The sequence below is a fragment of the Pithys albifrons genome, chromosome 7, assembly GCF_047495875.1.
Source record: "Pithys albifrons albifrons isolate INPA30051 chromosome 7, PitAlb_v1, whole genome shotgun sequence".
Lineage (NCBI taxonomy): Eukaryota > Metazoa > Chordata > Aves > Passeriformes > Thamnophilidae > Pithys > Pithys albifrons.
The window spans coordinates 49,805,368-49,830,292 of NC_092464.1; the positions used below are offsets into that span (position 1 = coordinate 49,805,368).

Below are 24,925 nucleotides of genomic sequence, written 5' to 3' on the forward strand. Positions count from 1 at the left end.
ATTAAAATATTGCCTTTTATTCCTCTGAAATTAAAATAGGTATGGGAAACCTTGACAGTTTGGAATTTTTCAATGGAATTATGTTTTTCTTTTCATGACAAGATAAAATTATACCATTTATTAAATTCTTCATTACAATGCCAATCTGAATATGCCTAAGTCCAATTCTGTTTGTGCTAGGTAATTAAAGAAAAAATTAAATTCTTTGCCTGGGAATGCTAATAGGGCAGGCACAAGCCCATTGTACAGGTTCCTTGTGTGTCTGTTGCCTGGCATGTTTAATTCTTGCAGCAGTGTGGTCTCTGATGCCACACAGGCTGACAACAAAAAAGTCCTATTTTCAGGATTTACTCAATGAAACTTCTTGCAGAATGTGTTTGTACCATGACCAGGACTTCAGCCTAAGCATTGGGTGTGTGTTGAACAGACCTGTTGGATGACACCAAAAAGGGTCATCCTTCTTCTCTCCTTGTTACCCTTCATGTCATCATGGTAAGTTGACAGAAATGCTGAGTGGCCAGAGAATTTTTTGCCTTTCCACTTGTAGGATGAGCTTTTTGTATGTTAAAGCTCTGAACTGAGGAGACAGGTCGAGGTGAGTGCTGGTTGAGAGAGTCTGAGGAGGTTGAATCATGTCACAAATTCAGATGGCATTAAATCTCACTTTAATATGTAAAGTTGCATCTTCAGTTAAACCACTGACTAGTCCCTTACACTTTTGAAGAAAAAACAAAAATTTTCTTTCATAATGGGAATTTAAAAATTTGATAAAAATGCTTACTGAGACACACAATACTTCCTTTTAAGAGTATGGCACCTATAGAATTAGTGTTAGAGTAAACTAATATTGTGTAGCAACTCTTAATAGGCTGCCATTGTACACAAATACATTAAATGGTGATACCAAACTCATATTCAATTTTGTCAGTAGTGGAGTTAAAAGTCTTGTTACACTTGAGGCCACAGTTTTCATCAAGTCATTTGCTCATTTTAAATGAGTTATGCATCAGATGTTTAATGACTCCAATGAAGAAGAAGAAAACAGCAATCATGAGGAGTAGCTTTCTAGTTTTTATGGATCCAGTCGCGTCCCCTGTGTAGAAGTGCAGAGCTGCTGCTGCCTTGGAAAAGCTCTCACAGCTGTGTGGTAGTAAGGATTTTGGTTTTGTTGATAAAGCCTGGTCAGAGGTTGTTTTCTGTGTGATAGTGGAAGTGGCCTGGGTGTAGTAATTGATCTGTTTCTGAAGTGGTTTCTGCCAAGCCTGGTCAGAGGTTGTTTTCTGTGTGATAGTGAAAGTGGCCTGGGTGTAGTAATTGATCTGTTTCTGAAATGGTTTCTGCCCTGTTTATCCTATAAACCCAATATGCAGGTGGTTTAGAGTATGGATCTCTTTCACCTCCTCCCTGTTCTGGCATGAAATACAAAGACCTCCATAACCATATTCTGTTAAAGCATTGGAATAAATGCAGATGCCAGAAGTGTCAAGGTCCTGTGTCTTCTGTCCGTTAAAATTATTTGCTATGCTCAGGAAACTTGAAAACTAAACTGTCTTGGGAATAACCCTTGTAGTAATTTGAAGTTGTCTGGGAAAATAAGGTCTTTTATGGAAAATAATGATTTAACTTAACTATAGAACAGAAGAGAGACATTCCCCCTTTTTTACTGTAAAATAAAAGATGCACATATGCCTGCAGATCAGTGTGTTCGAGAGACCACTGTCAAAGCTCTCCAGCAACTCATGCAAGATAAGGTGTTGTAGCCACTGGCCCTTGTTCCTTCTATGTGCTCTTGCACATGCCAGAGTTCTGCCTGGTACTTAAATAAATGATAAGGGAGCATCAGACCCTACTGTTTAGGTGCCTCACTATTTAGGTTTATGTTATCACACAAGGCTCCAGATTTCACTATAGAATCATAGAATGGATTGGGTTGGAAAAGACCTCCGAGATCATCAAGTCCATCCCTTGGTCCAACTCCAGTCCCTTTACCAGATCATGGCACTCAATGCCACGGCCAATCTCAGTTTAAAACCTCCAGGGATGGGGAATCCACCTCCTCTCTGGGCAGCCCATTCCAATGCCTGATTACTCGCTCTGGAAAGAATTTTTTTCTGATCTCCAAATTAAATTTCCCCTGGCAGAGCTTGAGCCCTTGCCCCCTTGTCCTATTGCTGAGTGCCTGGGAGAAGAGACCAACCCCCACCTGGTTATAACTTCCCTTCAGGTAGTTCTAGACAGTGCTGAGGTCACCTCTGAGCCTCCTCTTCTCCAGACTAAACACCCCCAGCTCCCTCAGCCTCTCCCCACAACACTTGTGCTCCAGTCCCTTCTCCAGCCTCGTTGCTCTTCTCTGGACCCACTCCAGCCCCTCAATCTCTTTTCTGAACTGAGGGGCCCAGAACTGAACACAACACTCAAGGTGTGGCCTCACCAAGGCAGAGTCCAGGGGAAGGGTCACTGCCCTGGTCCTGCTGGCCACGCTATTTTTGATGCAGGCCAGGATCCCATTGGCCTTCTTGGCCACCTGGGCACACTGTTGGCTCCTGTTGAGCTTCCTGTCCCTCAGTCCCCCCAGATCCCTTTCTGCCTGGCTGCTCTCCAGCCACTCTTGTGCCCAGCCTGGAGCGCTGCAGGGGGTTGTTGTGGCCAAAGTGCAGGACCCGGCACTTGGCCTTGTTGAGCTTCATCCCATTGGAATCAGCCCATGTCTCCAGTCTATCCAGATCCCTCTGCAGAGCCCTCCTGCCCCCCAGCAGATCAAGGTATGACTTCTTGAAGTCTTCACCTGTATCTGCCCACCCCATGTGGATGTCTTGAATGTGTGCCAGGTGACTCCAGATGCTTCTTTATGGGCAACTGAGTTTTGCCCGATGTGATTATACAGAAAACCTTTTCATCTGAAAAACTGGGACTTTTTAGCTGAAAATACATTTTTTAAAAAAAACTCTGGCCATATTAAGTTTCTGATTAATAATTTGCATCACATCGTCTTAAACTTGTTCTCAGTCTGGGGTGAGGGGGAACCTTTCAATTTTGCATGTGCAGTGGAGCAGAAAGAAGCATCTCGTGACTTATGCCCAGGAGAGTAAAAAGGAATTCAGTTTATTTGACAATAATATATTTTCATGGCTAGGTGTTTTTTTTCCTCTTCTTTAGAAATCTAGTCTTGTACAATTATCAATAATGCATTAATTCATGTATAACCAAATAGTGACTGTTGCATGATGGGATTGTTCAGGTTTCAGTTTTGATGGTCTTACTGTGCAGCAAGAACTCCAACTAGAGGTGGATCGATATATTTATCTACTGACTGTATAGTTAATAAATAGTAGTCTTAAAGTATTTATACATAAAGAAGCTGAGGAAGCCTTTATTTTTTCAGGTACATTTTTATTTTAGTGTTGACTCGCAGTGCAGTTTGTTCCTCAGAGAGCCATGCACTCTTATAATGCAGAGGAGAGTCCCTTTCCTGAAAGAGTTGCTTTGGGTTAAAATGTTGGTTGAGTTTCACAATGCTGGAAGGTAAAATCTTGAGGAAAATGTTAGTTTTTCAGCTTTTCTTGTAAGGAACGTTCACTATTCAGTGATATCATTGCAGTTTTGTCTTTAAATGCCTGTTTATGCCTCTTACACAGTTCTCTGGAATTTCGGGGGGAAGATTTTCAGAATTAGAATTGTATTTTCAGTCTTCACAAGCTGTTTTCCTTCATCTGGTTACCTGGGATATTAACAATACGAATTTTCTGATTTTTTTTCTCAACACTTCAGATCTATTCTAGTCGAGAACTTGAAGAAACGTTGAACAAAATCAGGGAAATTCTCTCCGATGACAAACATGATTGGGATCAACGAACTAATGCGGTAAACTTTTTATCTGGTGTCGGGTTTGGGTGGATGTATTTCATAAAGCACAGGCAGCCAGATATTTTAAAATGTTTTTGTCTTGAAATAGTTATACTCTAGATAATGAAAGAAATTTTCTTTCTCAGACCTTGAATTTTTGTATACCAAGTAAGTTCAAGCAAGTATTTTTTAAAGGCCAAAATAAATTTTTGCTGACACCTAAGTGGAAGGTTTTCTAAAAACCATCATATATATTTCATTGTGGCATTAATGCATAATCACATATTCTACAGGTTAACTGCTAGCATTGATACCTCTTATGTATGGTTGCAATCAGTTTCACTTGCAGGATTGAAATGTTTGTGTGTATGTAGCATTTATACTTTTTTATCAGGTTTAGGGCATCTTACTGTTTAGAAAGAGGTATGTGAACAGAATTGTCTCTGTGTATTTGTGGACTGTGGCGGTCCTGTGGTGTAAAGGAGAGCACTCTGGACTCTGAATCCCAAGGACCTGAGTTCAAATCTCAGCAGGGACTGTCCCCTGGCAGTTAAAGCCTCCCTGCCATCCCATCCCATCAGATCTCGGATGCTCAGCAGGGTCAGCCCCGGTCAGTATCGGAGGCTGTGACAGTCCCGAGGACTTCACTGTCACTGTCCAAGCTCGCTCAGCTGTGGCAATGGACCTCAGGACTTAAACGGTGGGGCCAGTTCTGCACACGCTGAGCCTCACCTAAAAAATCCACTGCGCAGGCTGGAAGGGCACGTGGGGAGAGCCCTTCCCAAATCTGTGTTCACAAAGTCTGGCCATACACACATTTGTAGACTGGGTTCTGAGATTATTTTTTAACTCCAGAATTTAAGCAATGTAATTTTTTGACAGTTTTTTAAATTAGTGCCATATATTTCAAAATTATGCTTTAAAGACATGCCTGCGTACATATTTACAGTGAAGCTATTCTTTTTTATTATTATTTTGAAGTGCATATTGGTAGTGTCCTAAGCTGAATGCCTTTATCTTTTCAGCTGAAGAAGGTCCGGTCATTGCTTGTTGCGGGAGCTGCACAGTATGATGGATTTTTCCAGCACTTGCGGCTGTTGGATGGCGCGTTCAAGCTGTCGGCAAAGGATCTGCGGTCCCAGGTGGTCAGAGAGGCCTGCATCACTGTGGCGTGAGTATGGCTCGTGCCTCCCCCTCTGCTCTGCGTTGGTGAGGCCACACCTTGAGTGTTGTGTTCAGTTCTGGGCCCCTCAGTTCAGGAAAGATATTGAGGGGCTGGAGTGGGTCCAGAGAAGAGCAACGAGGCTGGAGAAGGAACTGGAGCACAAGTGCTGTGGAGAGAGGCTGAGGGAGCTGGGGGTGTTTAGCCTGGAGAAGAGGAGGCTCAGAGGTGACCTCAGCACTGTCTAGAACTACCTGAAGGGAAGTTCTGGCCAGGTGGGGGTTGGTCTCTTCTCCCAGGCACTCAGCAATAGGACAAGGGGGCACGATGGGCTGATATTCAGTTAATGATGTTAGTGTTGATGTTCAGTGTATGATGTTAATGTTGATGTTCAGTGGCTGTTTGAAACCCATACACCCTGGAGTCTATTCTGGCCTCCTGATTGAATAGACCAAGGAAAATGTTGGAACATACAAAGTTCTTGCCAGGGAAATTGAGGCTTTGAAAAATTAAATATTAATGTTTCCCAACAGGAAGCCATGAGTAGTGTAAAAGTAGTGTGTAAATGTTCTCGTCCAGGCCTGAGAGCCTGGAATTTTTCTTTATCCCTAAAACTTTAATGTACTTGATGTATCATTTGCTGGATGCAAATTCTTTTTTCATGGTCTCTGCATGAAAGAAGCGGTTGTTGTCCCCAATGGACAGTGGAATTACTGTTTTGTATGTGTTTGTATATTTGTTAAAATTGAGAACATAACCTTTAATAGCCATGAGACTCAAATTTTATGGTTGGCTAATTCTGTTGTTTTGCTTGCATTTAAAAGGAAGAAAACCCAGTAATTTATGTAAAATATTAGATTTATATCTCTCAAAGTGTGTTAAAAATCAGAAATACAATGATATTCTTTGAGGGTTTTATTCAGGCTTTCAAATTTTGGTATTTGTTTTTCATTATGAAATCAACTTATAAATGTTTGACTTCTAATTAACAAAAATATTCCACAAATCCTTCAGTTCTGTTGAGGCAAGGACTTGAAAACTGTGAAATTGAGAAATTCTGTTGTTTGGAGCGATAAGTCTTTAAAATCTACAGTGAACATTGTGATTTTCAGACTCAGGAATTAATTTCTGTTGACAAGTTGTGTTTCTTTTCCTGAAACAGCCACCTGTCCACTGTCCTGGGAAACAAGTTTGACCACGGCGCTGAAGCAATTGTGCCTACCCTTTTTAATCTGGTTCCCAACAGCGCCAAAGTGATGGCAACTTCTGGATGTGCAGCCATTAGATTCATTATTCGGGTAGGTGTTCCTCTCCCTCTTGGCTGGCTGGGAATATTCCCGTGGTGGCTCTTTGCAGAGATAATAACAATTCTGATAATAACAGCAACAGGGTTGTAAATGGTTCCTCAGTGGAGAGGAGTAACATTTCTCACAGGTGGACAAGTATTATTTAGCCATGGAACCAATTAGCAGCATTGTCGTAGTAAAGATGGGTGAATGGGTATGAAAAGCAAGTCAGTTTTCATGGTCTGTTTTGGCAATTTGTTAATTCTAAAAAGTCAGGTGTATTTCAGAGAGTAACTGCTTTTAACTGAACCTTTGGAAAAGACAAAGTTAAGCCAGGAGTTAAGAAGATACTGAGATTAAAAAAACTAAACAACAAAGCAAAGCTATTTCTTTCTACACATATGCCCATAAAATAAAATAAATCTGAAACGTGAAGTTCATGATAAAATGTTGAAGAGGCCAGACAGAGGTAAATCAATTCAAAAAGCACAAGTTTGTGAAAGAAAAATTCATTAGAGATTTTAATCCTTGGGTTTAAGAACTTTCTAAGCTGTGTCCCTAAACCTATAGCATATAGAAAAGAGGAGTATGCTATACTAGCTGGTTTTATCAAATGTTCCTTAAGTATCTTCTGCTGACTGGTGTCTGAGGCAAGATATTTAGATTTTTGGGTCTTGTATTGATATTTTGGTGTTTCAGATACAAGTGGGAGGTTGTCTGTAGTTTCTGCACTAAAAGTTATGGTGTTCTTTAATGCCAGTAACTTACTGCCATTCACTATGATCTCATCAGTGATTTCAGTTTTGTAAGTTTTTGTAAACCTAAGTGGTTTCATCACTCACACCTTTTATTGTCATCCTTGGTATGTTTTGGAATCTGTCCTTATTCTGTCTGTCCATGCCTCTGAGAATGTGCTTTGAGACTTCTGCACGCATGACCTTTGTATCAGCACTTTGCCTGAGATAAGATCCCATGGCATTTTTTGTCAGACTCTTACACTGCACTGTGAGGTGGCACAGAGTTGAGAGCGAGGAAGGAACACACACAGGACCAGTAAAGTTGTAAGAGAACAATACCATTTGCAGTAGTCTTGGGTGAACTCAGGCATGTAAGAAACTAACCCATTAGTCTTGTTCACCAGAAAAGCAGCATGAAATAAAAGTTCACCAATTACATTATATTGGCATTACTGGTTTAGTTTAGTTGATGACAAGATTGCACATCAGCTATAGTTGCCCCCATTCTGTTTAAATTTCTGTTCTTGTTAGCTGTAGTTTTAACAGAAAGTCCTATGCATACTGTTCAGATACCCAACCAATAAATGGCTTATGAGAGTTATTTTGGCAGAAAATTCAGGTTTCGGTAGAAAAAAATTAAATATCAGAGTCAAATAGAAATGCAGTCCCATGCCCCTTTGGACTAAATGGATGTTGGTCAGGGGGTGTGTGATCAGTGGAATATTTAGAGCTCAAGCTATTGCAGTTTTTGGAGTCAGTGTTTTGCTCAAAAACTCCTACTGGAATGCAGGGACAGCCAGTTCAGTTCCTGGTGCTTTAGTGTGTAATTGCTGTGGGAGTGAGTCTCCGTAAGAAGAGGGAGGTTGTATTATACTGGTGATCTTGAAGAGCTCCATTTCATCTCTGTGCCGTTGCTGGATTTCATATTTCTTCTCCAGGTAGTTCTTAAAGCCATAGTCTGATTTCTCTTTCATGACTCCAAATAAATCAGGAAACCAATTAAAAAAAAATAGGTGGGGGTGGTGGGAAGGGAATCTTGGAGAGATGGTGTGGTGGCAGAAATCTCCAGGAGGGAGGTGGATTTCAGGTTAGTCAGCTGAGCTGCAGGGTGGTTTGGGAGGAAGCAGGTGGCATTCCAGCCTCAAGGGAGTGACAGATGAAATGTGAAGTCTTGAAGCTGAATGAAGCAAGCCTGAAGCTTTGACTCCTTTGCAAAAGTCTTTCTAGAAATTGCAGTGCCAGTAGGTCCAAAGACTTGGCAAGTACAGGTTTCTTAGTCTATAGAAACATTTTATTTTTGCGTCTGACATTGCCTGTTGTCCCTTTCTGACAGTCATGTGCCTCTTTTCAGTTTGCAAACTATGCAAAACACAAACAAACCTCCTAAGACCATGTTTAAAAGTACATCAGTATGAAGAAATGCAACTGTTGAGCTGTTCCAGATTTTTTGATTAATTCCTTCCTAATTCTGAAGTTGGCAGCACTCTGCGAGCTGATCATTATCTCTCTGCTTTTTTGGTGATTTGTGTGTTGATATCCTGCAGCTATAACCCTAAGCACTATTAGTATTATGCATGAGATAGTACAAATTTTCCAGTACTGCAGTTTTTAAGCTGTTGTTTGGGGTTTTTTTCGATTAGCCTACAGTTTCACACTGTACTGGGGGCTATTTTAAAAATTGCCACAGGTATTTAATACAGAAAGGACTAAAGAAATTAATTGAAACTAGATTTGTTGAACCACTTTGCTGTTACTTGGAATTAAGCTTGTGATACTTTGTGTCTACAGTTAAGGTAAGCTGAAGTAAGGCTGCTTTAATTCTGAATTCAAGTACTGCATTTGGATTTAATTTAATTTTTTTTATCCACCTTAAGTAGTGGGAGTTCCGTAGTTTTCTTTTTCCATCAGAATGTTAGCTGTTTTTTCATATGGATAATATTTGTAAACTTGCTTATATTATGTATTAATGCTTTTATTACTTTATTGACATATTTTATATTAAAAAGAATTTGGTCCTTGTAGCCCTAAATGTATTGATCCCTGAAAGAATGCCCATAGTTTCAAATTTATTGATTTAGTTTTTGCTTCATAACTCTGATTTTTAAGGCTGCTATTACTTTTTTTTGTGGCAAAACTAGAATGACATCAACTTGCAACTCCTTTGAGACAGCTACATTTACTTTCATATATTACTTCTGACAGCAAAGCATTGCATAACATGGTGTGATTGTTGATGGCATTAAAGGTGATTTTTGCTTGACCTTTTGGAAAAAAAAAACTTTAATCAATTGTCATGTTATCACCAGTCTCTTTTTTTAATAGTATTCTATGATTTAGTTTTGGTAAGTATTTTATTATGTTGTTAATTCTGTCTGACTGAATTAGTACAGTGCAAATTCAGAATTCAGGAATGCTTTTGTCATTAACTACTTTGTCTGGTTTTTTGTTAGCATACTCATGTGCCACGTCTCATACCTTTAATAACAAGCAACTGTACCTCAAAGTCAGTTGCAGTTAGAAGGTGAGTACCTTATAAATAGAAAATTATTTTAGCTGTTGCTTTTTAAAATAGTGTCATATGTTGAACAGATTAGAGGATTTATGGCCATTAACTCTGAATACACAAAACTATGGTAAACTACAAAAATCAGTTTCAGCAAAGTTACACTGGATGATAATGGGGAGTGGTACTTTCTGCCTTACTGGGCAGCATACACTGTGGACTTCTGCAGAACTTTGTCTGATTTAAAATGTTACTAACACTAGTTGGAAAAATTGCCTTCTGATTTCAAACCAGAAGAAAATGAAAAGCTTAGTTAATCACACACACAGACTATTCTGAGTTGGAAGGGACCCACAATGATCATCGAGTCCAACTTTTAAGTCAATGGCTCACAAGTTTGTGTTTCTCAGTCCAGTGAGAATAAAGAACACAGGTACAGAGATGCACTGGGAAGGTGTGGAATAGACTTGTGTCTTTGCAAAGAACCAGAGTGAGCCAGTGGGTTACTGTTGGACCTGGTGAGGTGATCTCTCGCTGGAGCACTGCAGTACTTGCAGTGCTGCATGCAGGGTGTGCCAGCACCTTGCTCTCCTGATGCCTGGAGGGCTTGGTAACTTCAGTGCAGTGCAGTTGGAATGCTGGAGGTCAGGCTGTCTGGATCAATCCTACCCCAGGGAGTGACAGAAATACATGCAAGAAACAGCTTGATCATCTGAAGTATTTGCTTTGGGCCTGAGCTGCCTTTGCAGGCGTTATCTCAAATTGTACTGACCTGTCATGACTTCTCATGTGACTGCAGAACAATTCACAGGGGCTTCAGTGCCTTCAACTGCAGTGGCTTTACTGAAGAATGTTGGACTGTAGGTGGCTGGGGCACTGTGGGGTCATTGTTTCCATACTGCTTCCATTCCTTTGGAAAGACAGCAGAACACTAGATTGGTTGTGAAAGTGAAAAGCCTTTCAGGGTTTCTTTCCCTGCCTTGCTGGTGTCTGAAGGATTTGAGCAGAATAAAATCAAATCTGTCCTTCCAGAATAGGTCAAATATGTAGTATAAGCAGAAAAAGTGATAGTTCCAGGCAACCGAGTCCATGATCTGTTTGAAAACTTGTTACATCCACCTCCCTAATCTGTGTCAGGACTTTTTTCTTCAGGATGTAGCTTTAGACATAGTTCAAAATACACCCTTTGCTAATGACTGTTTGCTAAATTGTCGAGATTTCTGAATTAATAATGTGTACAGTTACATAACTTCCTTTGTACAGTGCCAGCAAGTCTTTTGGAGTGCTTTCTATATGCAGAGCCCTGTACTAATGGTTTCACATTTCTCTTTATGCTACATACTCAGTAATGACAGATGAAAGGATGGGATAGTGTTTGGACAGAAATACACTGCCATAAAAATAATATTGTGTCTTTAAGTTTCTTCTTTTTTAATATTAAGATTTTATACTCTGTACAGTTTTTTCAGCTTAATTTTTGTCTTTTGGAGCTAATACAATTAATGTAGCATATGTGTAATAACATGACTTGAGCAGCACATGGTTAATTGAACTACATCTATTATTTTGGAGTTTAAGATTAGTTAGCCTGCATATTTGCTTTCTATACAGAATATTTTAACTTTGCAGTAAGGTGACCAATGCCCTTACTTGACAGATAAATGTGCTTTTATTTCATTTATTTCCCTCACGGGGAAAGAATAAAGTTAGTGTTTATTCCACAGTCCTATTAGAGAAATGAGTATTAATTACAACTTGTGTTCTGTCTTTTTAGGCGTTCCTTTGAATTTTTAGACCTGTTGTTACAAGAGTGGCAGACACATTCACTGGAAAGGTATGAGCCAGTTTACTTTTCCCCCAAGACTAAACTGCTAATGTAATTTAAAACAAAAATATTGTCATGGAATCCTTTAATTGGGTTACACTGTTCAGTGCTGGCCAAGCTTTCCAGCACAGACAGCCCTTGTAGCACAGCAGGTTACGTGGCTCATTCAGGTGCTGGGGGAAGGAGAGCTGTGCCCTCCAGCCTTGGCTTCCTGCTGCCTCCTCTCCTTACCCTCGGCCTCTTCTCCTAGCCTGCATGTGAGCAGTGCATACACAGGTAAGCATCTGTCTTTTCTCCTGAAAGGAGGAAGTTTGTGTGTTTACCATAAAACAGGGCAGGTGGGATGAGCCTGGAGGATTTTTTTCTGGTAATGAGTAAAAAGCACACTGTAGCTTCTCCAGATAGATGGGAAAATGGCACACGCATCAGCTTTGCAGGATGGTCACTGTAAACACAAAGAGCAAAGAGACTAAAAGGCATCCAGAGAACGCTCTGAAGAGTTCATCCCTAGCTCTGTAGTCACACTTTTATCCCTCAAGGTGCTCCTGAGGGAGAAGTGGGGAATTCACTTGATTTATGTCAAAGTGTCTAAAAAATAAAAAACACCATCACCTTCCCCACCAAATACCAAACCTCCCACCCGAAAGCTCATCTTGAATTAAAATGTGTTTATCGTCACCATTTTGGGTTGTTCTGATGTTGTTCTTTGAGCATGTATTGAGGTTTACAACTCATATGCCAGAAGCTTTCAGAGCTGGATTTCCATTAGGAAAACTTACTTGTCTTTTCTGTTTTTTCATACTATTAATATAGTAGTGGACAGAGTTTTTCCATTTCAGGAAAGCAGGTGTCTTAAAAAGGTTGTTTTAAATAACTTCTAAAGTGTGATATTTTAAGTGTGATAGGTGGGTGTATGTCAGAAAAGTAGATTAAAGTCCTTTTAGATGGAAGGAGGAGACTGACCTAAAACTCTACAAAAGGTGCAGTTATGTCATCAGTGTGCTTAAGTGTTTGTTTACTGCATATGTTGGAAAAAACTACTATTGCAGCTGTTTTTTACTTGGAGTGATGTTAGTTAAAGTGTTAAACTACCACTTAAAATAGAATTTGGAGTAGCATGAATAATGTCTTTCTTCTAGGCATGCAGCTGTTTTGGTTGAAACAATCAAGAAGGGCATTCACGATGCTGATGCAGAAGCAAGAGTGGAGGCAAGAAAGTGAGTCTGAACAATTTTCTGTGTTACGTGAGTGGTAGAAGGCTCTAATCCAAGGTGAGCTGCTGACAGTGGCTGAAGAGGAGGACACAAGTTTGGCTGAAAATTGATGTTTCTGTTCTTGAATTACTACCTGGTTTCTTTTGCAAAAGACAATCTGAAAGCTGTCAGTCAATATGTTTGTGCAGCATTTGACGATTCTATTGAAACCAGAGTTACAAAGGCTGATATTGCTGCATAATTATTCTCCCCTCATTGATTAAGTCATTAAACAGCTGCAGCACCTGGGCTAGTGAGAAGGCCAGAAAAGAATTCCTTTTGCTCCCCCTCAGAACTGGTAAATGAATGTGAGAAGTTCAGAGGATGGTCTAAGTTACTTTGAAAAGATTAATTCAGTCAATGTAGCTGGTTTCTTTCATGACTTGATAAGCAGTATTGTATGCTTTACATATTTTCAGTCTGACTTCCTCTTCTGCCTGCCTGTGGTTCATTCTGTAATCTTTACATCCTGACTCCACACTTTAAAGGAAGTACAGAGGCATTTACATGTGGTTATTCTATTTTTGCAGGGCTTATATTGGTCTTAGAAATCACTTCCCTGGTGAAGCTGAGACTCTGTACAATTCTCTGGAGCCGCCCTATCAACGAAGCCTTCAGACCTACTTGAAGAACTCGGGCAGTATTGCATCTCTCCCTCAGTCAGACAGGTCGTCCTCCAGCTCACAGGAGAGCCTCAAGTAAGGGACACTGAACTGTTTCTGAGGCAATAAATGGGTGCAAACTGTTTCTCAAGAGAAATGAGCCAGGTTTTTGGTATATACAGAAAAGCTGTGGTTCTATTTCATCACTTTAATTTTTTTTTTAATAAAACTTTTTGTTGTGTTTTGCTGTATGACAGTATTAACCCAGCAAGGTGAGAAATAAGGGCAGTCATTAACTGGATTTTAGCAGGTTGTTCTAACTCATATATTTATTCCTTAGCAGCCTCTATTAACACCAAAATATTTTCAAGGTTCACATGTTTATGTCCAGCATTTTGGTGCAATGAATAAAACCAGGAAAGGTATAATGGTTCTCCTGCTATATATATATTTTTATATATGTATATATCTTAAAGGCAGGCATGAGAAAGGGACACCAATAGTGAGATTCATTCAATAGCAAAAAGACTCTACTGGCTTTTTAGTAGAAATTTCAATAGAACTAGAAGTATGTGGTGATTTTTTTCCTTTAAATTCTAGAAAGCTTCCTCAAAGTGTTAAAACCTGTTCAGATTTCAATTCAGATGCTTCATTACCAAAGCCTGCAAACTCGTCTTCTCACTTTTGACTTGAAACAAAATTGCTTCTAGCATATTGAAGTTAATTTTTTCTGTTTGGTTTTTTTTGGGGGGGTGTGCTGCTACCTTAAATATCAGAGGTTTATCTTACCTTTGCTATGATACTTTTAATTATAAAAAACATAAAGAAATAATTGTCTGTGATGTAAGATATTGCTAGCACTTTCTTTTCCACAAATGAGTGTTTATACAAAGATTATATTCTTGTTTAAATTAATTTATATTCCCCATCTGAAAATCAAAGTGCTGTTAATGAGTTACTGCTAATAAACTGTTACAAACTAAACTACACCAAAATCAGAATCTTAAGATACTCTCAAATCTTCATTACTTGTGTATTGAAAGTGTTATTGCAAGCTATGCAAGTGGTACTGTACAAAAAGTGAGGAGTAAAATAAGAAATTAAGAGACAACGATACTGAAAATAATTTTAATTGATTTTTCACTAATTTTGCATTCAGATGGATGTGCTTTTACTGTGTTACCCAGAATTCTATTTCTGGCTTTTAATATTGATGCTGAATTCCCCCTTTGTAGACTAACTTAGGAAATATGGCAGTGATTTTTGCTTGAAGATCTGATCCTGTGTGGTTTTTGAACCTCTGAACTTACAGGTCATTGATCCAAAATGGCTTTAAAGAGGATAGTGGACTGAGAGGAATATGGTGACTTGTGCCTACCTCTATGAAACCACTGAAATAAAATGTAGTTTGCAGTAGAGGATGGCTTTTGTCTGGGACTTCTGTTTGGAGCACATTGTAAGATCAGGATGCACCCAGCAGCTCTGCCTTGGCCTCCTCAGCTTACTTGTGTCAAAAGAGCTTCAAAACACTAGTTGTTAGTGTCAGAAAGGCAAGTTTATTCATAATCAGCTGCAAATACGTGATCTTCTGTGAGGGGTTAGGTCATGGTGCTCACCTCTCTATTCTTGAGCACCTGAGCCAGTAACTGGGATAAATACACAGTGTGAGGCATCTCTTTTCTCTCTGCTCTCAGGTTTAAAATTAGAGATGGGTTATTTTTACTAATGCTGTGACTCTGACGTACTTTGTAATATGACTATTGATGAAGTATTCAACTATTTTAGCAAATACCAACCTTCTCCATCAGATACTCAACCAGTGATTAAACTATTGTGCTTTCCTCTGCTAGTCCTTTGCTTATCTCTCATTTTACCCCCTCAAACCAGGCTGAAAGATGAGTTCACAGTTAAACATGAGTAGACAAAAAGATTTTGCTTTAGCAACTGCTTGTTTTGGCAGCAAAAAGGAAATGGAGAGAAAACATAGAGGAAAAATGTGGGATCTTTCTCGTTTTTTATATTTTGGGTGCCTCTAACATTCAAAGAGGGGAAATGGAGTCTAGCTGCTTGGAAGTTTCAACTTTTCCCTTTTTAATTTGTAACTCACTTCTTGAGACAGGACTGGAGAAGGCTTATGAGTTGTACAGCTTTTATTTCTTGTTACTGCAGACACCACTTGACATAATTTGTTGCATAAATAAAGGATTTTTGGGTAGCTTCCACTGGTTTTGTTTCACAGCTGATTTATAAGATCAGCCCTGTGGTTAAAACCTTGTACTGATCATCTTAAATGTTTCTGTGACCACATGTGTAGTGCCTGAACTTTGTTAGCAAAGTGAGCCTGTGGGTAACCTAAAGATTAGTGCTTTGTGATGGAGATGTAATTTTATAAAATATAAAGGATGATTCTGTTTTTCTTATCATCCTGTATTTAAAATATTTATCTAAAGTATTCTGAGAAAGTTGAAGGGGAGAAAAGAACAGAAAATTACTTTTCTTCTCTCTTTTATTGTTGACTTTTGGATCTGATATGTGAAACTTACTCAGTTTTTTTACTTTTTTCAGTCGTCCTCTGTCTTCTAAATGGTCTGCAGCCAGCCCAGCAAGTCTTGCAGGCAGAGGTAAGGTGGTAGTAATATAGTAGAGTGGACAGTAATTGTTCTTCATGTTCTTTGAAATAAAAGTTCTAAATGCAGCTTAAAGTTTTACTGTCTCAGCATTTACCCTGTTTCCAAGTTAAATAATGGTATGTGTTGCTACAAACTGTACCTGGAGCTAAGATTGCCTCACACTCACTTCACCTTTAATGTAGTTTCAGTGGTTGCAAGTATGAGACAAAATTTGTTATTAATTGATCATCTCTCCTGGAGGTTTGTCATGGAACAGTCACTCTCAAAGAAACAAAACATTATTCTTTGGCCTCTTTGTGATTGTTAGGCTTACATCAATTGGAAATCAAAGACTCACTGTGCCTTTCATCTGTTCCCATATAGCTGTTGCTCTTTATAAAAGAAACAAAAACCAAGCCCAAACCACATATTTGTAATTCAAAGAGTTTCATTTGAGTTTTCATAATTTAAAAACTGCAGTCTCTCTTCACATGATGTCTTAGTAACTCCTTGTGGAGACAATCCTTGAGCTGCGTTTTACAAATGGCCCATCATTGAGAACTCTTGTTTTGTGGATACTGAAACTGTTAAGAGGAGTCAAGTTTTGAAGACCTAAAACCAATGGGTTTTGGCTGAAGTAAATAGTTAAAATTCAATAAATAATAGGAGGTGAATACGAAAGTACAGAAGATTCGACCCTGAAGCATTTCAGGGTATGCATTCAGCTTGCCTGTGGCTCTATCTGAGCTGAAGAGTGGGAATATTTTCTTCCTTCAGTATCTCAAGGGATGCTGTGACTTTCCTTACGTTTGTGAAGCAGTCACTAATGTAATAAATAACCTAATCATTGAGAATTGTCATTTGCACTAGGTGGGAACGCAGAATGAAGACCCTCAGATCAGCTCAGTTGGTTAAAACTTGGTTGTAATAATGCCGAGGTCATGGGTTCAATCCCCTGTGTGGGCCCTTGACTTAAGAGTTGGACTCGATGATCCTTGTGGGTCCCTTCCAGCTCAGAATAGTCTGTGAATACATGTCTGTGCATACAAATATTACTGTAAAACAAACTGTCCTTATATGCATTTCATGGCAACACGAGGTGTAGTTTGCTTCTCACTCTGTGTAATTTCTTGGTTTCCAGTTAACTTACCTTAATCTTTTCCCATAGTTTTCTCTGCGTTCTGCAAGTACGTTGCAGTCGTGGAAAATGTCAGCCTTTTTACTGCAATTCTTTGCTTTGGTTGTTGTTGTGTTGGCAGTTCCAGGCAGCAGCAAGGCTGCCCCGAGCCCAGGAACGCTGCAGAGGTCTCGCAGTGACATCGATGTGAACGCGGCGGCGGGAGCCAAGGCGCGGCACGCCGGGCAGACGGCCGGGGCTGGGCGCCTGTCGGCAGCGGGGCTGCCCCCGGGCTCCTACGCCTCGCTAGGTAGGGACAGCATCTCCACACTGCTGGGAAATGCTTTGGGGAGGGTTTTGGGCAAAGGGTTACAGCACAGTACTGAAGGATTTGATGAATTGTCATCGTTTTTAGTAGTGTGGAAGAGAAGGTCTTCTGGTGTAAGTTACCAGCTTTGCTAGGTGTTTTATTTTTCTTGTGCTGGAAGTATGCCAATGCAGAGAATGTGTCTGTACTATGCTCTTTAAATGTCTTCATCTGGAATTAATACTGAGTACTGGAAGGAGCAGTACCTTTACCTATCAGCATATGATGATCATGATTTTTTTGTTTTTAAAAGTAAGAGGGAAATGAGTGTCAGGGCTGTTGATTTTCCATTTTTCTCAGCTGTTTTTAGCTGGCTCTTTTACAACAATGCTGAAGAGACATCCTGACAGAGGTGGTGCCTTCTTCACCTAATACAGAATTGTTTTACACAGGAATATACAATGAGTTCACAGATTTCTTCCTGAGGATGTTGATGGAGCTGTGTGTCTGTTTTACGTAGGTGATAGTCTCTAGTGGTAGGAATGCTTACTGTTAGACATAGAAAGTGCTAAAAATTACAGGAATCCAGAGAAGTGTTTTGATAGTGTTGGTGGTGTAGATGACAGAATCTACATCAGTGGGGACAGTGAAGGAATTACAGGCATGTGTTTGTTCTTTTTAGGTTATCCATTCTGTAGAGGTAGTGGGAAGTGAGATTAAGTTTTTCTTGTCAGCTTCCATGCCAGCTACACCACCAAGGAGACATGTTCTAATGTCAGTATGGCCATAGAGGATCACAAGAGACAAGGAAACTCTAATAGTTCTGATGTACCTTGTGTGTGTTTGGGGAGATGTTAGCACACATCTAGGCTTTGGTTTTCACAGCTTTTGGTTGTGCTTTCTAAAATTTAAAGACTATTCAACATGAGTTGATTATTTCATCAGGGCCTACTTGAAATGTTTTGAACAGCACTGATTTTAGTGTTATGAATTGTGAGCAATCCGGATTTAAAGTAGTACCTGCCACTTGGAGCAGCAGTTTTGGGTGTGGGCTCCCTCTGGTGCCCACAGAGGGGGCAGCAGAACCTGCCGGGTATCAGATGGACACCAGTGTTGGGCTGCTTGATGGAGGGGATATGTGTGTGGTTCCCCTGAGAAGTTGTGGATGCCCCATCCCTGGCCGGGTTGGATGGGGCTTGGAGCAACCTGCTGTAGTGCAAGGTGTCCCTGCCCATGGCAGAGAGATTGGAATTAGGTGATCTTTAAGGTCCCTTCTAAACCAAACCATTCTGTGTTTCTGGAACTCTGTTCCTCCTAATGTAATGCCTAAAAGCCTGAAATTTGTGGGATGAGTATTTTCCAAGGTCAGAGTATTGTCTGGTCTGTGTTCATGTGCAAAAGGACATAATTTGAACCTCAGACAAAGCTGGAGTTGAACTGTTGTGCGAAGCAAAAGTGGCACAGGGAGCAGTGGCAGAAGGGGAAAAAGAAAGGTTGAATGGAAATCTTGCTTTGTAATCTATTGTCTTCATGCTGCTGAAATGAAGGGACTACTTTGGGATGAAGAGTTTCACAGAAAATCAGCTCTGAATGGGAGTATTGGTTTGCTTTTAGAACATTTTAAATAGTATGCCCTGGGTTATGTGAAACAAGGGTTGAGAAGGGCCCAGAGGTTTTCAGTGAAGCAAACAGTGGTTTTATGCAGGAAAATAACAGAAATTAAGAAACAGCTTATTCTCTTTGTAGTTTATAGATTTCATGAGTGAGGGTGAGGAAGACAAATAATAAGCAGTAAGTCCAGGTCGTATTATTTTGAAGGGTTTGGGTTGCTGGAAAGCTTTACCTTGCTGGCAGATGCAATGGCTTGTGGAGAACAGTATAATGGTTTGTCATTTGAAGTGTTGGTGTGCAGTGAAGTCAAATCCTGTGCAGGCAGTGGTAGCCAAGGAGACCAAGGTGTGCAGCCCCACAAAAGCAGTACTGCTTCATTGATCCTGGCTCAGTCTCCTAACAATTGTTTAATTGTGGTAGGGTGATTTAAATGTCACATCCTTGTCCCCTCTTACCCATGTAGGGTGTGACTGTTGTTTGGCTGTGGATTGACCATGGAATCCACCTCAAAATGTTGTTTGCTCTTAGTTTTCAAAAGATAACCTTAATAATGGAGTGTGAATCCAAGTGCCATGTTTTTCAGACAATGGGGTAATTTGTAAACTTCTTCCCTCTCTTCATTTTAAGGGGACTTGTTTATACCAGCCCAAATATGTGAAGGTAAATGACAGAATTTTTAAGATAATGATGACAAAAGGCCTGGAAAACATTACTGTATTTCCATAATGCTTTTCACATGTCTCAGGTGTAGCAGTTAGTACCAAAATAAATAATATTTTTTCCTAGAGCTTGAATTTATTTTCACCCTTACTTGCAGAGAAACATCCACCTTTTGCTTAAACAGCTACCAAATTTAAAGCCTCAGAGGGCCACAAGTTTATAAGCATAGTAATCTGTAATTGTCTCCATCTGTCTCTTCCCTTTTTATTATTAATAGAAGAACTCTTGCTTATTTATAATTTTAAAAGAGTATTCTAGAAGCAGGAGCATATTATCTAGTTATTTTAAATGTTGCTTATCTCTGACATACTTAAGTATTAATGTCCTTGTTGAGGAGGCTTGAGCTGTAATTATGTATGTCTCATGCTAAATATTTTAATTTTGATTGTTACTGTCAGAATATTTATGCATTACCTTCCAGCTGAACTGGTAAATATTTAATGCTTTTAAACCAGAGTGAAACTTTCTCCCATTTGTCCTCCATCTTAATTGTGGGGGTTTTTCCCTCCTGTCCCTTCCCCCAGTTGGGACTTAAAGCTCAGTAGCAAATTTCATCAGAAATATAAATATTGTTATTCAGTAATTATATAAATACGTACTGATACTTGAGTAACTGTTTACACCCAGCATGAAACCATTTCTAAATGTTTTACTGTAAGGGTCTCCTCAAATCTGGGTAATACAGAGAAATTGAATATCCCTGTCCAGGATCCTTGTACTTTGTTTTGTAATTTTGTACCTCAGACTGAGAGAAACCAACTTTTTAGTCAGCTTATACATGCATGAATTAGATAAACATGCCTGCTGTATTTAATATTAATGTATTTTCCTTAATTAATGTTTTATGACTCTGCTGTGAACACCTTTATTCTAACACACTAAGTTTTCCATGTTTCTTTGCCTGCTTTTTCAACAAAGAGGACACTTCTGACAAGATGGATGGTAAGAAATTATTTAGTCTGTCCTCTAATTCTATTAAATATTTAATAAACTGTCTTTTATGTAAAAGTATTGATATTTAATATATTTGTCTGTTCATTAACAAATTACTGTGCTGTTTTCATTAACCCCTATGTAATCTTGATGTCTTAATATATGTGTTGAGTTATTGCTGTATTTGTCAGTGTTGTGAATGTTTGGTCTGTATCAGCATCAGAAACTTCATCAGATATTGGGCATTACTCCTGTTTTTTTGAAAGAAGCTCAATTAATTACAGAGCAATTCTGTAATCAATGCATGCTGGTTTTTAACTAGTCTGGTTCCAGCATGTTTCATAGTTTAACATGTGAATCTATTTTTTTTTACTTGGCAGAACAGCACTGAGAGAGAAGATGCTTGACCACATAATTAAAGATTAAAAAACAAACAAAACCAAAAAACTTTTCTATCAAAATCTAGTTTATCTACATAATTTTAAATGCCTGTAAATCATGTAATATGATATAATTCAGTTAAAGAATCATTTGTGAAGACCTATCTGTTCAAGTAGATTACCAAGTCTTTCACCTAAGTTTTAGTTTGTGCTTTTTTTCTTAATTTCACCCCATTATAAACACGTTGGAGGGAGTGCAGAGCAGTTGAGAGTTCAGGCTTCTCATAGCAGTTCTTTGTTTCAGGTGTGAGCAAGTAATGTTTCCCATATAATGCTTTACATACAATGCTTCACCAGGTTCTGAGTCCCAGCTGGATACCCAAAGATTATAGTTCTAATTTATTGCTTGGGGACATGTAACAAGCACTTCAAAAGTTTCTGCAAGCACTGCTTTGCTGCTTGCTTCATAATTGGTGTTTATTAACAGTGCCTGTTTACTGGAAGCAAAGCAGACAATATTTTTCATAGGAATGAAAACAGTAAGAAGGTAGATTTCTAAAACTGAGAATCCTGAACCATTTTAAAGCACAGGTACTTTTTGGAAGAACTTGAGCTGTTTTTCAGCATTGAAAATAGCAAGCCTACTTTAATAAATGAGGAGGGGTTTACAAGATAACGGTATCTCTGTCACTTAATTCTGCATCATGTTTCCTTATGTAATAGGATTTATTTATAACTGTTTGTGCTAAACACTTAACCTTTTGCACATTGTCACCAGCACCTTAGGGCTGGCCTTCTGTGCAGCTTTTTCTTTTGTTCAGACCAGTAGTCACAGCTAATGGTGTTGCACACAGGTCTGTTTAAAAGTGGTAGGGGAAATGCTGCACAATTGATCAGAGTAACTGGGGGTTTTGTTTTCTGAAGGGTGTCTGGATATAATGTGCAGGATGGAATGAGCTTTGCTCTCCAGCTGTGGTTGTGTGATCCAGCTGCTGTGATCTGACCAGCAGGAACTAATCATTTCTCCCTTTTCCCACTAACCTTGTCCACGTGTTCTTATTGCTTCTTTCGTTAGTGCCTTGCAGTATTCCATTATCAGTCACTGTAGGTGAACAAGCTCCATCAAACCGATTCCATGGAAGTGTGTAGTGTTGTTATTTGGCTTTTGGAGCTGCTGGTCAGCCTTTAGCCATCCTTGAGTGGGAGCACAAGGGCCATGAGGAAGGAGAAACAGAACCACCCCTTTAGGAACAGTTACCTGTTAGCCTGGCTTAGGTGTTACATAAAATCTGCCTTTCAAGATCCAGCTCTGGAAGAATGTTGGATTTGGAGGGGTAGTTTGGGGTTTGGGCTGTAGGGTTTTTTGGCTTTTATTTTTTAACAAGTTGGAAGACTGGATCTGAAAAGCTTCGAGGCACTCCTACATACATATTACTGTAACTGATTTTTCTGAAGAAGTGTCGAAATTTACACTGAACTTTTTTCTTTAGAGGGATTTTTTTAAAAAATAGTGCCTTGAAGATACTGTAACTTGAGAAAGCCATTGCCAGATTTGCTGAGAAAGTTGTTTAGCCTAGCCAGACAGTAACAGATGTTTTCATCATTGTAGATCTCTTGCAAGGCAGAAATAGCAGAGAGTGAAAAGAAAAAAATGAAGTACTCCTTGATTTTTAATTTTTTTTGTGTGGGGCATTTGACATTTTTATCACTACTAGTGTGTATTTTGCTCCATAATGTGATTGTTTGAAAGGAACTTAGAGAAGGGAAGGATTGCCGATTGGGCAGTTTCCCATCAATTCCTAAGTACTGATGGCAGGGAAAATACTTGTCTGACTCTTGTTTTGTCAAAATCAAGCCTTGTTAAGCTTGGCATGTTTGTTCAAGTGTGTTCTGGTTTCAGCAAGCTCATAGTCCTTCCAATTCTCTGAGCAAAACTTGTGCATGTAGATCTTCAGAATAATCACAGGTTTAATTCAGAGAAATCCTCCTGGCTGGCAGTTCCTGTCAAATTACCACTGTCCAGTGTGGGAAACAGTCTGTGGTTTTTCTCTGAGATTGTGTGTAATAGTATGTTTTATACTTTCAGAAGAGCTTGCACTACAATATATTAACGTCTGGTTTGATCTGTTGTACTTGTCATTTTGTTGATTATCTCATAGAAGTAATTTTTCCTAATTTTTTTTGTGGCTTTGTAACAGTTTGGAAGGCAGTGCTGTGCATTGTGTTCTTGTAAATCCCTAACAGTGTAGTATGGATTTTTATCTATAATTTTGCTTCGGTTCAATTGTGAAGTTGCAACACAAAAGCTTTAGTTCTCTTGGCTTGATTAAAATATGTCAAGGTTCCTAAGATTAATCTCTAAAAGGAATTTGAGAGACACAGTATTGTTTGGAATATCATGTATTTTATTATTTTTTCTGTTTAGGAACAGCTTCTGAAGATGGTAAGAAAATATTTTGTTAGACCAGCTAATACTTTCAGCTTCACATTTTCATTGATACAAATTAAGCTTTAAAAATAGAATATGGTGTTTCTGGGGCTTTGTGGAGGTTCATAACAGAGAGCTTATGCATCTAATACTTGGTTGTCATTTAATATTTTTAAAATTCATTTCCTTTTATTTTAATTCTTAAGTAATTCTCATCTGCAGTCTAAATATCATTGCTTAACATTTCTAGTGTCAAAATATAGGGGCTTTATAATTTTGCATTTGTCTTTTAAAGCAAATCCTGTCACAGAATAATTCATCAAATGTGTTCATGCTCTGGGAAGCAGGTGCTACTATTCCTCATCTCTTTGAAACTTGGGAGCTGATTTTCAGTGCACTATTAACATTTAAACCTGTCATTAGTGAATGGAATGTAGAGACTCCAAATGAGTTAACAGTTTATTTGCCTGACAGACACAAACTGGTTTGCTTTACATTGATGAAATTGAACTAGGTCCCAAGTGATAATTTAATATATTATATTGAAATAGTGGCACTCTGTATTCCTACATTTCGGGGCCAGATCCTCAATGCAGTTACGTGCCTTGCAGTCTCACAGCACTCAGTGGGAAAACATTGCCATTGCACAGGGATAACTAGTAGAGTTTGGACTGGTCAATCTAACCATTCTTGCTTAGCTAATTGTTTTCTAATAGCTTATTTAATAACCTCCTTTATCCTGATTCTCTTCTTGTAGACTCTCATCTATGGCTATTCCCTCTACTTGGATGAATAATATTAACTTGGTTGGTCTCCAAATTCTGCTGTGCAAGGCCTAAAGATACCAGAAATAAATAACAGTCTATGTACCTAATTCTTCTGGGTCTAATATTGACTCTTCAGGTCTAGAAAATATTTTAATTATGCTGGATTTAAAAGTGGATTACTTGTTGAGCTGGATCCACCCTGTACAGACTTTTTGAGTTTTGTTCTTGCACCTTAGAGGAATTATGGTCTGTGTGAGTTTGGTTTTGAATGTTTTTTTTCTGTTGTTTGAGAGGTTGGCTTAGGAAATGTAGCACTGCAACATGTTCTTTTGAATGATCTTTCAGTTACCTGTAATTCATCCAACTGAGGTCTTCCTTTCTTTTGCGATTCTGTTGTAAGTGCTGGTTGTTTTGAGGAACGGGACTAACAGTGCAGAAAGGTTTAACGCAAATCCAAGAGGGATTGGCATTTGAGAGAGAAGTGAACCTATTGTTTTATTTCTAGATACTCACTTTAACCTGTCTCTTCCTTGGTTCTTTTATCTATTGAGGAGAGTTAGTATTTCTTTATATCGTGTTGTCCCTGAGAAGTACTTAAGTGTACTTACTCTTTGCAAGATGCTCTGAAAAGTTTGGGAAATCCTGTAGGAGTCTGATTGACCGTGGCCAGGAAGGCAGTAGAACCTTCAGTAATAGAAAAGGTAGTGTTCAGATTTCTAAAAAGAGGAGTGAAGTTAGGAAGAAACCTCAGAATTCTATTCAAAAAGCATCAACATAATTTCTGTATTTTTATGACAGCAAAAGCAGAATTACAAGTAATCATGAGAAGACAGAACAACGTT

At 39.0% G+C, this 24,925-nt stretch overlaps 1 protein-coding gene across 50 annotated transcripts in view; it reads left to right on the forward strand.

Moving 5' to 3' along the window:
• The window catches only part of CLASP2 (cytoplasmic linker associated protein 2), a 156,441-nt gene that overhangs the window by 83,780 nt on the left and 47,736 nt on the right, over positions 1-24,925 (forward strand). For 38 of the 50 annotated variants that reach the window (XM_071561468.1, XM_071561473.1, XM_071561470.1 and 35 more), the window contains 11 exons: positions 3,769-3,861; positions 4,869-5,014; positions 6,168-6,303; positions 9,479-9,549; positions 11,306-11,365; positions 12,496-12,573; positions 13,140-13,307; positions 15,777-15,832; positions 17,080-17,247; positions 20,494-20,517; positions 23,314-23,331. In XM_071561468.1, the coding sequence (XP_071417569.1) occupies positions 3,769-3,861; positions 4,869-5,014; positions 6,168-6,303; positions 9,479-9,549; positions 11,306-11,365; positions 12,496-12,573; positions 13,140-13,307; positions 15,777-15,832; positions 17,080-17,247; positions 20,494-20,517; positions 23,314-23,331 (1,018 nt within the window). The remainder of the gene's footprint in view (positions 1-3,768; positions 3,862-4,868; positions 5,015-6,167; positions 6,304-9,478; positions 9,550-11,305; positions 11,366-12,495; positions 12,574-13,139; positions 13,308-15,776; positions 15,833-17,079; positions 17,248-20,493; positions 20,518-23,313; positions 23,332-24,925) is intronic. The other 12 variants (XM_071561474.1, XM_071561521.1, XM_071561519.1 and 9 more) reach the window with 2 other exon arrangements.